This window comes from Periplaneta americana, chromosome 1 (genome assembly GCF_040183065.1).
Source record: "Periplaneta americana isolate PAMFEO1 chromosome 1, P.americana_PAMFEO1_priV1, whole genome shotgun sequence".
In the NCBI taxonomy this organism is placed as follows: Eukaryota; Metazoa; Arthropoda; class Insecta; order Blattodea; family Blattidae; genus Periplaneta; species Periplaneta americana.
This window is the reverse complement of record NC_091117.1, coordinates 96,736,516-96,752,770: the sequence shown is the minus strand read 5'-3', so window position 1 is coordinate 96,752,770 and position 16,255 is coordinate 96,736,516. Positions and strand designations below refer to the sequence as shown.

Genomic DNA, 16,255 nt, shown 5'->3' with positions numbered 1-16,255 from the left:
ATGGACCATTGACGCACCGGAGAATGCATCAAAATAAATTGACCCAAAAGAAAATTAGAACAAAGAAAACTCACATCTATTGATTTTTTAAAATTGTAGTTGATAATGCAATAATTTAGGTGGAACGAAGTTTTGAATGGTTTACATAATCTCCTGAAAAACTGAAGGTCTATTTTATTGCAGAAACCGAGTCTTGGATGAATTTCTTCAGATTTTAATGTTGTAACCACGAGGACGCAAATATTAAACGACACGGCCTTCGTCTTTGAATTCATCATACCTTTGTGAAATATTGTGCAGCCTTATATTTAAGCTTTTATATTTTCGTTTTTATGGTTCTTTCACTCTTCATCTTAGATCCAACTCCTGGATTTGAAGCTGTTCACTTGTTCTACTGCTTCGTTTAGAATTCGTACGTTTACCTTCTTTATTTTTCTTCTTATGACCATGGTTTCAGTCTTGTTGCCATTTATCTTCATCCCATACTTCTTACAGCTGTCATTTAGCTCCAGTGGCATGTCCCTTAGTAGCGTCTCGTCGTCTGCTAACAACGCCACATCATCAACAAATCTTATGCACTTTATCTTGAAAATGAAATAGATATTCATATACACTTACACATTTCGGAATACAAATGTTACCACGGAAACAAATTGTTGAAAATATATTTACTACGGAATGAACTAAACTTAATCGCATTGGGTGAATTTTTCGTGAATGAGGGTGAGAATGAAAAATCGTTGGGTGTAATCACTTTGGGCGAATATTCCAGGATTAATATTCTTGGGGGAAATTTTTTGGGTGATTTTTTTTTTTTTTGGCTAACTTCCATTGTGCGTACTAGCCTGGTCCTTACTTTGTGTTCAGTTTCTAGGGGTAATAGGTTTAAACTATATTGTAGTCTACATTTTTCCTATTACATGGATAGAAGTTTCAATCATTTTAATGTACAGGAGTATGACATATTTTCATTAAATCAGTTTAAATTTCCATCGTATTATTTGAAATTTCACACACTTCAATGATGCTATTGTCTAAAAGTTACTGTTGGCAAATATGAGTAATATAAACGCCCATAAAATTGAAAAGAGAAAGCAGTTTAGTTCCAGGTTGGTTTGGGGTGTATTTACTATTTGCAACGGATCTGACTGGCAGACTGATATGAGTATAAGGCACAACTTGTCTTCGAGACAGGAAAATGTTATTTTGTCAGTGGGAAATTTTGTATTGGAAATGAAAATTTGAACCACTGTGGTGACAAAAAGTCCTTCGATTGTCTGGCAACAGTGCTTCAGATGTAATGGTAAGCACCACTGGACCTCGAGGACGTTTAAGGTCTCACAACTTCAGCATGCTGTGAAATCCAATGAACAGAGACACTCGTGCGTGGCTCGTTGACGCACGTTACTTAACTCTATCTGTCGCTCATTGAATGTGATTGCCCCAGTCTTTGAGAATAAAGCAGCGCCGTCACAGTGCTACTTTCCCATTTATTGCGGTTTAAGGTAGGCCAAGGCAGCGCCTGAGGTCACGCCTCATTTTACGGTAGGTTGTATGAAGCTGGTTCAGTGAGCGCAGGAAACAACGAGATACAGAATTGCTAGCCACAGATTTTGTTCAAAATGCGGTATTGGTTGCTTCATTTTTAAGATTTCCGTTCAATAATCAGTGTTGAAGTGCTGGCTTACTGCACTTTTCTTCGGACTCAGTTTCGGCTTTGACATAAATTAATGATACTTGTGATCAACAAGATCGGCGTGTAAGAAGTTTACAAGTTTACTTCCGTTTCATATATTTATTCTACCAGCGCCTATCATTTGAGCTTATCTCTCTCCTCATTTCACACAGTTCAGTTTCATGAAAATCAGTTCCACAAAAATACATAAAAGTACATTTTTCATTTTACGTTTTACATATTTCGCAAGAATTCATTCCTTTTGTCATGTGAATGATATTCTCGTTTATTATAATACAGTGAAATCTTGATACAAGAAATCACGTGGACCAGAAAAAAATATTATTGTAGGGGAATTTATTGTTACAGTATATCGAGAATTTACAAAGAAAATAAAAAGCATGCTATTTGGAAGGTATGTTATATAAGGAACCATTTCTATAAATTTATTGATTACATTATTTAAAATTTATGGTATTTAATAAATTGTGGTGAACACTAGGATTTGTTATAAAAGACAAAATATTATAGAGAAAAATAATGTAATTTGTATTGTAACGGAATTAATGATGGGACTATAATACAGCATTTTAACATTATAGAGGGTATTATTGTTTTATCGGTAATCGTTGTATGGAGATTTCACTGTAGTTTATTTGCTTCAAGTACTATTAAAAACTTATATACTTAGACATCGGATGTTTAGGAAAATGCCTACTTTATTTGAATGTTCATATTTAAAGGCTTTTAGTAAATGTGCACGAATCATGAGAAATGAAGCATTCTGATGAAGTTTGATCTTACCTTTTTTTTTTTTGCCTTTTTTGGCCTTTATGCCCTTTTTACTCTAGTATGTACTTTTTTGCCCTTTTATTGCTTTTAGCCTATATGTACCTTTTTTGCCTTTTTCTTCATATGACTACTCACTGAACAATACAGCATTTATTTCTACATGCGAAACTAAGGCAATTGCACTTCTTACAGTAGTCATGCATATGGGACACCATGTTGCAATGCAGTCAGTATTGTTGTTTCGCTTACTCTGGAATCGACCTTGTCCTTACCCAGCACTGCTATACCTTATTTTATTTCAAGGAGTGCAGTTCGGTGTTCAAAGGAGCCACCGAACTGCACTCATTGAAATAAAATAAGGTATACCTGACTCCAGCACTGACCTACCCCATTAATTCCTGGTTTAGTTGCCTCATGAGTGATGCCTTATTGGTGTCACTTGTGAGGCTCAAACCTGTCTTCGTACAGGTGATTAAACAACAAACATAAGTTATTAATCGAATATATGAAGCGTTGGATTTCCACGCTGATAACCTGGTTTCGAATCCCGGTGAGTCCAAGTATAATTTGTGGTGGACAAAGACGGTGCTTGTTGGTAGGACTTCGCGGCTCTACCGACGTCTCATTATTGTTACATTAATCATCGTCACACTGATTTTGTTCAATAAACGTGACAGAAGTTTGTGCTTTAATCTTGAAAAGTAACTTGTTGTTAATTTTTTATTTTCATTTTTTTTCTTTCGCTGTCATTTATACTCGCTTTAACATCTCTGGTCAATTCGCGAGTTAATCTTCTGTGTGAAATCCGAAGGCCTGTGCACTCTTGTTGAGACTGGTTATATTGTTGTGAACTAGATGGTGACTGTAACTTATATGTATTAATGATTTGTTATGAATATGATTTCGATGATGAATGAGGCCGGTGATATTCAGGGATGTTGTGGCCCGGATTTCCTGGCATTTGTCCTACAGTTGAGGGAAAACCCTGAAAAAACCTCAACCAGAAAATTCAACCCGACCAGGAATCGAACCCAGGCCCTCTACGTAAGAGACCAGCATGCTGACCTGTACACCACAGAGGTGGTCTGTTGTTTATTGTAACTAAAATTATGGACATGAATTTTACTTTATGAATTATGGGTGATTCAATATAATTTCAATGCCTTTTATTGCCCTATTATTGTTGTTTTTAGAACCTTCTTAGGCGCCTAAAATACCATTTTTAGTGCCTTAATTTCCGATATCTACTTATAATATTTTACTATGAACACGATAAGAAGATAAACTTAAGTTTTCCGAATTGAACATAAAAATAATCTTATATAAATACAAAAATAAGGTGCAAATGTAAGACATTTATTTTGATGTCATTTATAAGCTGTACGGTTTAAGTGTTTGTATGTAATTAATTCTGCAGAAATTCATATGAAAAAACAATTCGTATGTTGTAATTGTGCTTAACAATATTTTCCTATTTACAGTAATCGAATTTTAACGTGATATAGCCACCGGCATAGCTCAGGCGGCTGGTCTTCCAACTAGGCGGGTTCGGTCCTCGACCAGGTCGTGATGAAATTTGTGGTGGACAAAGCAGATATTCCAGAAGACTTTTCTCAGGGCACTCCCTTTCCCCTCTATCATTCCACCAACACTCTCCACCTCCCTTCATTTCATCTATCATCTGCAGTAGTAAAAATAGGCTGGGCAGAAGTATTGAAGTAGTACCGGTTTCTGATGCTGATATAGAAAGCGCTTGGGACTCCGGAGACAGGATGGCCCATCTGACAGCATCGGCTGATTGGGGCTGCGGGCCCCTGTAGCTCATCAGGCTACTTCTCCGCGAAATGAGACCTGGCTCTGTTATGGGAGGAAACATTGAAATAAGCTTTCCTGAGATTAAGAATGAAGTGAATTACTATTTTCTGTTTCAAGTAGCTGAGCGAAGATCGACACTATCTGCAGATCATATTGATTTGGATAGCGCAGCTTCAGCACGAACTATTCGATGTTCCTACTGCACACCAGGAAAGACAGAATAGGCTAAATATCAGAACTAAAATAACAAAGTTACCGAATTTTAATTGTTTAACTCAAAATTAAACTAAATCAATGAAAATATTTCCGCAAATAATTAGTAAAATAGACGTTTCTCGTTGGTCCAGGGTAATGTTAGAAACACACAGACTCACACTCATACACATTAGATGCATTAAGGTATAGGCCTATGGATTTCGAACTTAGACTCCTTTAGTAGCTTAATTCTTAATACGAAAGTTTTATAATTATATCAAATGCTCTGGGGTAGAAGAGCATCGGGTGAAATACAATGCTGTAAGCCATAATCTTCGGTTAGGAGAAGTATTAGCTAATTCCAAAGATGTATGGTTAATTTTCATTGAGGTTTCATTATAATTCCAGTAATTTCTGTTAACTGCAGACTGTACGTAATTATTAATTACTTTAAAATTCGTTGAAGGTAGGTCTAAATATTATGTAGCTTCGTGCCGTGTGCTGGGATGCGGGTTATGTATGACTAGATTTCTTAAAAATATCTCTAATATATGCAATTTGGAGGTCCTCATGTATTTTTCTGGCATCCATGTACAATGCGTAGTACCGGTACTCAACTCTGTAAATTTTAAGGTCGTTCACTATCTCATGAAACCTACCTGCGCGTAAATAAAGAAAAAAGTGGACTAGGAAGTTTCCCTCTCTTGCTATACTTCCAGTGCCTGCTAGCTAGCTCACTTACCTCCACAATAAGGTTCTTACTATGTGTTACGACCAACGCATTCATTTTATTTCACGAGATAACGGATGACCTTATTTTATAGTTTATTTATAGTAGTGTTTGAGTAAGCCCAAGCAGATGCAGTATACGTAATATAATAATTTGGGTCGGAGTAACATCTTTTATGTAGTTATTTTATGTTTCTTCGACAGTACACCTATTTTCAAATAGAATAGACCTCCATATGAATAAACATTACAAGTGTTTTTCGAATTACTGAATCTGTGTAACTTTTCCAATTTAATTCGGTCAATAATGTGACTTCCATGGACTCGGCAGTAGGAAACCATTATAGCGTTTCATTTTGTAACTTAGTTATCTATTGGCTATCGATATTTTCCTAATAAACATGATTGATTGATTATTCAGTGTTTATTATTATCATTAGGGACCGTACTTTGCCCCAGGAGGGTGCAAGGTTTAGTATTACTGGAGTTTTTACTGTAGCGGTTGATGTACGTGCACCTAGCATACGAAATTTGCTCACTCGACTTCTGTTTGGTCAAGTTGGGCAGAACAAAACATTGACCACTTTAATAATTACACTAATATTTACAATTTATATTATTTACACTATGTACACTAGAATATGCTATTTTTACTATTTACACTATTATAAAGAATGTAGGCATACTCGTATATTGATAAAACGTTATTTACAATATTATGTACAGTGTTACTTATTGTAATGCAAAGTACGGTATTTTATTTTACTTCATAATAGCCTACTCATTTTGTAAATAATGTATAAAGAGGCTATCAGATATTGACTACTTTCAAAAGACGATTGTCACAAAGATTGCTTTTCGTCTCTAGAATATGATCTTTCTTAAATTTAAAATTTTTAGAATATAATTTTTCTTTTTATTATTATCAAACAATTTCCCTAAACAGGGATTGCCTAGAAAAGAAAGTATACCATTAACAAAAACAAAATTTTGAATATTAGGCCTACATATTACATGAATAAATTGCTATGAATATAAAATCAATGCAAGAAAGAGAGAAAAAAATAAATTACATTGTATCGGAGGTGATTTCTTAACAATGGAATCGAACCTGTCAACGCAAGTAAACAAGCATTGGTAATATACAGGGACATCATTTTATTTTTACTAACATTTTTAATATCAACCTGGTTATACCTTTGGATTAACGGTTGAGAACCGGAAACACCGTTTGCTACTCCCTTCCACGACTGGAGTTCGATGATGAAGCGTAAAATACAAACAAATCACTTTACTACTGTCTTCGCGCTACGAGTTGGCGCGGGGAGTAGATAGGCGGGACGGGGGAACTTTACGCTACACTCTGACCTGAAAACTTCAGTACACTTACTTGGCTACAAGGGAACGGAGTCAGACATAAAAGATTCCGCATCTTCGGTGTTGTTCTATGACTATCATAACATTTTTCGAAATTGTTCGAGAATCATCTGTCCATGATAATCGTCTGTTTATGTTCCAGCCTTGTATATTAACTCGAATCTCTCAACAAAGCCATTAGCCACACCGCCCCCACCCTAATGGACAACAATGAGTCTTCTGGTCACATTATGGTAATCAAAATTCCTGTAACATTTTTATCCTGCCAGCACTTGGGAAAAGTTAAATTGGTAGGCCTATCTATTCGCATCTCGTCCAGGTACAAAATCGGTTTTTCAACTTCCCTAAGGTTTCTTATTTGCTGTAGAGATCGTCAAATTATCTAATTTACAGTGTCTTCCTCTTCAATTATTTTTTTCTCGATGCACACTTCTTCCACCTGAAATCTTTTTCCTTCAGTATTCGTCTTAATGTTGTCTTTCATTTCAAATCAATTCTCTCTTGTAGCAGGGGTAAAAGGTTGTTACTACTTTTTTTTTGTTGGTTACTTAACGACACTGTAATAACTATGTTCTAGCTTCTTCAGTGTCGATTGAATTGATGATGGCGAGATGGTATTTGGCAAAATGAAACCAAGGATTCGCCATAGATTATCTGACATTGGCCCTTCGCTTGGGAAAACCTCGGAAAAAACCCAACCAGGTAGTCAGCTAAAGCGGAATCGAACTCATGCCCGAGCGCAACTGCAGATCAGCAGGCAAACACGCTACCTCCTGACCTACGCCGGTGGCCTTCATTCTTTTTTCAAGTAAAATTCTCAATTATATCTTTTTTTTTTAATCTCTGGTCAAAGTCATCTACATTTGCGTTTCGGTAGTCTGGATGTTTCCGTTCTTTTTCTCCCTCAGGTGTCTACAACACACTTTCTTCTGTGCAATCTTTCATGTCATTCCTTATACGCTGTATTGTTCTTGTGGATAGATTAGGGTACTTTTCTGACTTTGGTGTAGGTTTCGTAAGAGGAATGCAAAGACACTGTTCTTTTTCTTCATCACACAATTAATTTATACTTGCAATAATATTCCTTGCTTCGCTATAGATTGTCAATCCTTGTTTCCTCTTTGTCGATATATTTACAATAAACAAAAAAATTGCTATAAACCTAAACTAACAGTATACAATAACATAAATTCTATTAGCTATATTATTATCAACACTATTAACACTAAAAGCAAACGATAAATAAAGCAGTACAAAGACTTGCGGTATATTGAAAACAATCGTCCTGTTTAAACTAATAAAACACTACAATAAAAACCCCACTGTTATTTCACAAAGTCGCAAAGACTTTTAAAACTCGTGTAGTAGATGTTTGTGAAACAGGAATATTACAGTGAACAGCGCGGTGCGCATGCGCTACTGTTTCCCCTCCGCCCCGTCTAAGTACTTCAGGCGACTTCTCCTGGCGTGACAACAGTAGGTATAGGAGGGAAGAAAAGTAGTTCATCCATTTACGTAAACTAGGAAATATCGCAATTTTGAGTTTGATAATTTTCATTAGGTTTTTGTTTAATCATAATACAGTACAGTATTAACAATAAGTGTTTTTACTTAAGAACTGAGTTATCCATGCGAACATATTCATTATGCGATATATATTATACTGTCTACAGCACATTAGCGTACAATATAGAGCAGCTATGGGGACTATAAGCAAAGTAGGGAGGGAACGTTCCTACTCACCCCACATTCGTTTGATTGACAGGCGAGGGGTAAAGCAGTTGTTTTGCTAAGTCAAGTGCAGTGGTGGGTTCGACACACCTTGCACATCAGTAATTTCTCCGCTCTTATTTCTTGTTTCAAAATCTTTACAGTATTTTGTTTATAGGAAGTACACGTATCATACAATAATTATGACGGCCACCTACTGTCATTAGGCAAATTATATATTTTTCAATTGTATAACTATTCCTTTATCATGTGCAGAAGAAATTCTTGAACTGGCTTGTGGTCGACATAATAAAGTATTCCTTTTTTAAAAACAATAAAGAAAAAAGCAAAGCTCCATTGTCATTTAACTGCACAATATATTAAAAGATACAATGCTCAACATAATAAATTGTTTCTTTTTAAAACCAATAAAGTAACTAAGATCCATTGTCATTTAACTTGAAAACATATTAAACACAATATAATGATCAACAAAATCAATTGTTTCTTTTTATAAATACTAAAGAAAGTGAAACTAAGCTCCACTGTCATTTAACTTTAAAACATATTAAACAAAATATATAAGATATGAATGAAACGAAATACTACTGTAGGCCTATACTGCTGCTTTTCATTTCTTGTTGTTGATTGCCCTCGAAATTTCTTGTTATTAACTAAAAAGGAGATATTTGGCTCTAAAATAGAACTCAACCGTGATACTGAAACTAAATGCATGTCTGTGATCCTAGACCTGGAGATACTTTTGGTCATATTCATTTTGAAAAGAAAAACAGCTCACAACAGTAAGTTGAGCCAAATATAGATACCATACGCATTGCAAATGTGCGCAGATTAGGGAATTGCTCCTCTGGTAGGTAATCCATTTTTTCCTAAAAACTTTAGTGGCGTGCTCTTTTGCATCTCTCTAGTGGCTCTGATGCTTGGGTAACATCAAATGCTAATGGCTTATTGAATAGACACATCTCCATGTCCATTGCAGTTACTTCTGAAAATCTTTCTTGGAAAGAGAACGCATCGAGTAGGCCTAATATGCACTCAAAGTTTTAAATAAGTTCAGTTCCAGATACTTAATAAAATAACAATATCTAAATCCTGAAAATACCATAAACATATCTTGTTTTGTATCTTTTCACAAATATTACGAAAATAGCTTTTAAAATTTAAATAAATACTTGTAAGATCACCGAAGTCCGCTTTATGTTTCCGATTAAAGTGGCGTTTAATATTGAAGCGTTTTATATGCGCAATTTTAATCCCGCATATTAAGCAACAGACTTTCTTCTTCTTGTAAGTAATAAAAAATTATTTCTGCCACTCTTCCTGAAACTGACGTCCCGAGATCGAAGCCATACCCGCCACTGAATGAAGCATGTCTAGAGAAGCACCAGGCGGAGGAGAGGGTCGGTGGAGTGAGGTAAGGCGGCTTTAAGTGCAGTGGCCCTTCGGAGCCATTTTCCCCCATGGTTGATATAGAGAATGAAGTTAAATTGAAAAATAATAATAATATGGATATTTAAACACATTTTTGAAAATGGTGGCTGTTCATTTCGATACAGGCTTCAGTTCTTTTGTGCATATTATCGCACTATAGACTATCGCATCTAATTCCAATTACCAGTTTCGTCCTTCGTACTAGTAACTCATGTTGAAATAATACTGTACCTACTCTATAAAAGAGTATCTTACGTACTGTAAATTCAATCTTCACTTCTGCCCGACCCGCACAGATAAAATTACTCAGACATGCTATCTACTGTCCGTCCAAGTGGTTATGTCGCAGGATCGTAGAAAGGGGGGAAATCACGTGACAGTTAATTACTTAACGAGGCCCTTTTATTTAAGTTATTTCAGTTGTATAATATTACGTAAACGTCCAATTCCTAACAGAAATTAATGTTTTCAGAAAAGAGCTAATACAACCCAGCCACTAGACTTTACAGAGGGGTGAGCAGAAGGAAGTGGAGGAAACCGGGATGCGACGTAGGCAAACGGACGACAGTACTTGTGCGAAAATATGACTCAATATTGGAAGCTCTTTCGTCATTGCAAAACGCGAATATATTTCTGGAACATACTATACTCACTAACTCAGTACTGTTTACTACATGCGGCCTTGGTTCTGTGTGGAGGACAGTTGGAACTTCATTAGTAGAAAGGGTGGGAGTGAAGTACGTTCAAAAACTCAGGTACAATAAAAATTGAAGTAAAAATAAAGTGATGTACCTGTAGATGAGAGCAAATGAAAAGCCTTGCAAAAATCAACAAATGCTTCGGGATGTATCGTCTTGCTCCGACCATTAAGCCTATTATTTATGTCTGTTGTAATTGATATTTCTCGTGATAATACGGGATTGTTGGTTCATAGATGAATTGTTTCTCCTTATGGACATCTTGTGGTTTGCTCTTGCAAGTCTCGAAAAGAACTGTGGGTCAATTATAAAATTTCTCCGATGGTCCTGGAAAGCGATCATATCTATCCTACGAATGCCGCCGGTGGTTGATAGACCACGAACCTCTTCGAAAACGGTAAACCCAGTATTACGTAGTGCTTGAGCAATGGCGCTTCTTACTTTGTGGTGTCTGGTATTGCGGAAAGCCTCGCCATGTGGGCAAGAACCGAGGACGTGTGGGAGAGTTTCTATCTCGCTGCCGCAATGACGGCAGCGGTTGTTGTCCATAGTCCTTCCCAGTATGGCACGAACTGCTGCTACGTTACCAGCCATCTTCAAAGCATCACTCCATTCGCTACATGTCAGACCTTTCTGATGAGTTATCCAGCGATTAGCAGGGGATGTCCGCTAAGAGTTCAACGCCCTTTCCTTTCTGGGGTAGTTCACACCATTTCTTGAAGTCGAGATCTCCCTAATCTTGATCTAACTTTCCGTAAATCGAGGAAATCCTCTTTAAGATTAAATAAGGTGTCTTCCGGTAGAAGGTGGAGTCTACTCAGGCAGTCTGCACTCTCTTGCATAAGATCTTTGTTAGTTAATATAGGCATATTCGAATTGGCGTAGGCCTACTTGTGGAGAGTGCGTAGGGAATTGAGGTGTTGTAGTACAGATTCCCATCGAGATCGGAAGAGTCCAAGACTTTTAAACTTCCTGTGACTATAGATCATGCTCTCTGGGAGGTCGGAAGAGAGTCGTAGAATTTCTTTAAGGATACTTCGAATCATCATCAATTTTATTGTTCTTCATTATGAAATGTCATTTCTTTGACACAAATTTTTTATTTAACTCTAAATTGTAATTGTTTAACTCTTGGAATTACATGTAATTAAATGCTGGGTAACTTTCGGTGCTGGACCCCGGGCTCATTTCACCGGCATTATCACCTTCATCTCATTCAGACGCTAAATAACCTTGATGTTAATACAGCTTCGTAAAATAAGCCAATAAAAATAAAAAAATACATGTAATTAATTACTGTTATTGTTATTTTATTATTATTATTATTATTATTATTATTATTATTATTATTATTATTATTATTATTATTATTCCATTGTTTTCTGTGTTATTGTTATTTATAGTTGTTTTGTATTTTTATATTCGTTCAATGGAAGAGAAGGCCTTATGCTTATGGACTTAATTCTGCCTGTAAAATAAATTAATTAAATAGATGAACAAATAATTTAAATCAGTCTTTATCACTATAATGTATTGTAAATAGTTCTGAATCATGAATAGAACGTCAGCTGCAACACAAACAAGATGCAAGTGTTCCCTGGTAGTAGCTGTGGCATGCGCCAAATATGACGTTACGTCAATGTAATCTATAAACAACTAACCTTATCTCCGCTCGTCCTGGGCTAGAATAGGTCCCTTATTCTTCTTCTTCTTCTTCTTCTTATTATTATTATTATTATTATTATTATTATTATTATTATTATTATTATTATTATTATTATTATTATTACTAGCCGTACCCGTGCACTCCGCTGCACCTGTTAGAAATAAATATAAAGTAATTACATAATTAAAATAGGACGTTTGATCTAGGCAACAACTTTTACAACAGCGCAAGATAATCTGCTTCGCTCATTACCAAATTTTCTTTTGCATTGCATTTATTGCATATATATTTTAAGTATTTTAACACGATTCAATTGAGCATAGTTAAAATTTGAATTATAAAATAATGGATTGCTAAGCTAATGTACTATTACTGCATACTAAATCAATACACTCTCGTTGTTCGTTAATTCTCTGAGATTAAAATGAGTGTACATAAATATTATTTTAAGAAATACAGAAAACGAATGTACAAAATAGCCTATCAAATTTTCTGTGCATAAGAAGCTATTTTAATCTTACCTATCCTCGATTTACTCAGACGTTACTGTAATAACATTATATCATTATGTCCATCTAGAGAAACCACACTTTCCAATGGTGAAATAATAATTAATTATATAAATCGGTTAATTTAGCTTCTGATATCACTTCATACAAACACAGAAACATTCTCTGTAGGCTATGTTTAATAGCTTTCGATTGTTGATGGCCAAGGCCCCTGTTTCGATTGTTGTTGTCCAAGGCCCCTTATAGACGAAGTCATTTGTTCTCAATTCATTGCACCGTCTTAGATAGCGTTATTTTAATTTTAAAACTCATTTATCTCATTAAATACCAGTCCTATCAAACTTTTGTAAAGAATAAAACTTATCGGAAATCATTTTTAAAGAAACTTTTGTTATGTAACATTTTTCATAAAAATCAATAATAAGCGAAATATTTCGATTTATTTAATTCAGGCCCCCTTATAACTCCCCTTTTAAATAAAGTATTTTGAATGCCATATAGCCTAAAATCTAAGTTACAACGAACTTAATTTATATTCCAATTTTCATATAGATCGGTTCAGCCATTATCGCGTGAAAAGGTAACAAACATACAGACAGACATACAAACAAGAATTTCAAAAATGCGATTTTCGGTGTCAGGGTTGTTATATATATATATATATATATATATATATATATATATATATATATATATATATATATATGTTAGGACCAATTATTTTTGGAAAATCGAAAATTACCAGAAAAATTTCGGCTACAGATTTATTATTAGTATAGATTATTATTATTATTATTATTATTATTATTATTATTATTATTATTATTATTATTATTATTATTGTTAACGATTTATAACGCCAATCTTGTACTTTATCCAAATGCTGCTGGAGTCGTATTATTGTATAATCCTGATTTTTAACAGTAGGGAGAGTCGACCTGGGTGGCGCAGACGGTAGAGTGCTGGCCTTCTGTGCCCCAGTTTGTGGTGCGGGTTCGATCCCGGCCCAGGTCGATGGCCATTTAAGTGTCCTTAAATGCGACAGGCTCATGTCAATAGATTTACTGGCATATAAAAGAACTCCTACGGGACAAAATTCCGGCACACCGGCGACGCTGATATAACCTCGGCAGTTGCGAGCGTCGTTAAATAAAACGTGATTTTGAAAAGATCATGGGGGAAATGCAAAATCATTAGCAAATGTTGCAACGATAATTATTCTTCGGGCCACTGGAATATGTAGGCCTAACATTTAAGTTAAACAGAAAGAGAAATAGGACTGATGCCTATGCAGATAGGGCTACTACTCACACTGCATATCATTCAAACATTTCTCCATGCAAACACACAGAGCTATCTCTTTTGCATACAATTTCACAACCAATGCAAATAATAGTGATGGTATATTAGTTTGGCGGAGTTTGAAGAACAGTCCGTAATGTTGGAGAAGTAGAGCAATGATTTATTTAGTTCATATCCACGACCATAGATGTCGAAATGAATTGTATGTTGCCTCTGTATGTTGCGTATTTGTTGCTGACCGTTCTGACATCTATGGGTTATGTTTAAAGTCACTAGTACGAGTGCGCAATGCTATAAACTCAGTTTCAGTTTATTACCTCCACGACATCTCAGTTCGTTATAAAATTTTGTAAACGTTACTTTTCATTCTCATATATCGGTCTATTTTAGAAATTGATATTTTGCAAAAACACTATTCTAATATTAGCCTATGTTTATTTGTTTCAGATGTTGATCACCAGATTCACGTAAGACGTTCGCGAAGTATCAGAGATTATGGGGAACAAGAGGGTAAGTAAATGCTATTTTTAATAATTTATTTCAGTGACATAAATTAATAGTGAAATTAGAAATTTGGCGAAGTTATTACAATGTAAATCTCATTGGCGATATGTTATATTATATTATCCAATTTAAGCTGTAGGCCTATATATTATTTCTGAGAAACAAGATGAAATTAAATGTCGCAAAGTTCATGACATTAGTTCAAATAAAGTCTATATATGACTACGTCTATTCGAAGAACACCTTTTATCCAGTCCTTTTTTTTAAATAAAATAATGTGTCTTTCATTAGGTGGATTTTTTTTTACGAAATTTACTATTCAATAGAGTAGAGCATCGATTATCCGAAACAATTGTGGACGGGATGTGTTCGGATAACTGATTTTTCGAAAAATTGATCAGTTACGAAAACGAAAAATTGTACCGGTGTCATGGCAGCAGTATGAAACAAAGAAACACTGATATTAAACACAAAACTGTACATACAGTATATATTTTGTATCACACGTCTTAAAAATAACACAGAAAACTGACTAGCCTAGTTTGACTGTTTGACTGTTTTCAATTATATGTGTATTTTCAAAGGTATGTTTTTTTGTGACGAAGCCTATCACTGTATGTTTAACGGCTTAATTAATTGAATTGAATTGAATTGACAAATTCTAAACGGCCATTAAAGTAGGCCTACAGTTTAGGAAAGAAGTCCAAACTTTTTTTTTTTTTTTTGCTTCAGAGCTGAGACTCGGTTTTTTTACCGCTAAATCTCTCGCAAACAGCGCTAACGGAACTTCTACATGGCGCGCGCACAAATTCAAATTTGCCGACTGGAACGCTTTCGGTTAACCGATATTTCGGTTGATCGGTATTCGGATAATCGATGCTCTACTGTGGTTCCAAAAAAAAAAAAAAAAAACTAAAAATAAGTCAAGTTATGTAAAGAAGTTCGCTCACTTATTCATATTTCTAATCCAAACCTATAGTATGTACTATTTGTGGGCTAAAGAAGATGGAGTGTCAAGTGGAAAATAAAAAGAATACTTCCAACATACTTTTTAGTTTAATAGAGGAGCAAAGACAGCGGAGGCGGCTCGAAACATTTGTACCGTGTAAGGGGAGAATGCCATCGGAGAAAGCACTGCAAGAAAATGGTTCTGTCGTTTCAACACAACATCCCGTAGTTAGTGGCCATCCACAGAAGATGATGGTACGCGTCTGATAGGATAAAGAAGGTGTCGTTTACTACGAATTGCTTCTCAAAAATGTAACAATCTGCTGACATTTATTACCAGTAACTCAGATGCCTTGCGGCCGCAGATGAAGAAAAACGACAGGAAGACTACATCAAATGCTTTTAGAACACGATAATGCACGCTCACACTCCGCTAACATGACGAAAGGAGTTATCGAGGAGCTTGGTTGATAGATGGTTCATACCCCTCATATTTTCTCGTTCTTGCTTCCTCATATTTTCACCTTTTTTTGTTTTCCATCCAACAATCTTCAAGGGAACTCCTTTGATAACGAAGATGATTTACAAACGTAGCTTGACCACTTCTTTAACTCCAAACCAGGAGATTTCTTCAGACGCAGAATCGAAAAACTACGCAGCGTTGGCAGAGTCATAGATATAGTTTCCTGAAGGAAAGGTCAACACTTCTAGAGCAAATTGACTCATCAAAGAAATATGATGCAGATTGTACAGTTGTTCTTCATGGATAATGTTAAAATACAATATTTAAAAGGTAATATGAGGCAAAACATTATAAAACTATAGAAGTCCATGCAAGACACATTACTGAAATAACATTTTCTGATTAACATGGCCTATACCT

At 35.3% G+C, this 16,255-nt stretch overlaps 1 protein-coding gene across 1 annotated transcript in view; it reads left to right on the top strand.

The window, feature by feature from the left end:
• Positions 1–16,255, top strand: part of LOC138698478 (membrane-bound alkaline phosphatase-like) — a 170,877-nt gene that overhangs the window by 88,954 nt on the left and 65,668 nt on the right. Inside the window, exon 2 of the mRNA XM_069824434.1 lies at positions 14,368–14,430. Within this exon, the coding sequence (XP_069680535.1) occupies positions 14,368–14,430 (63 nt within the window). The remainder of the gene's footprint in view (positions 1–14,367; positions 14,431–16,255) is intronic.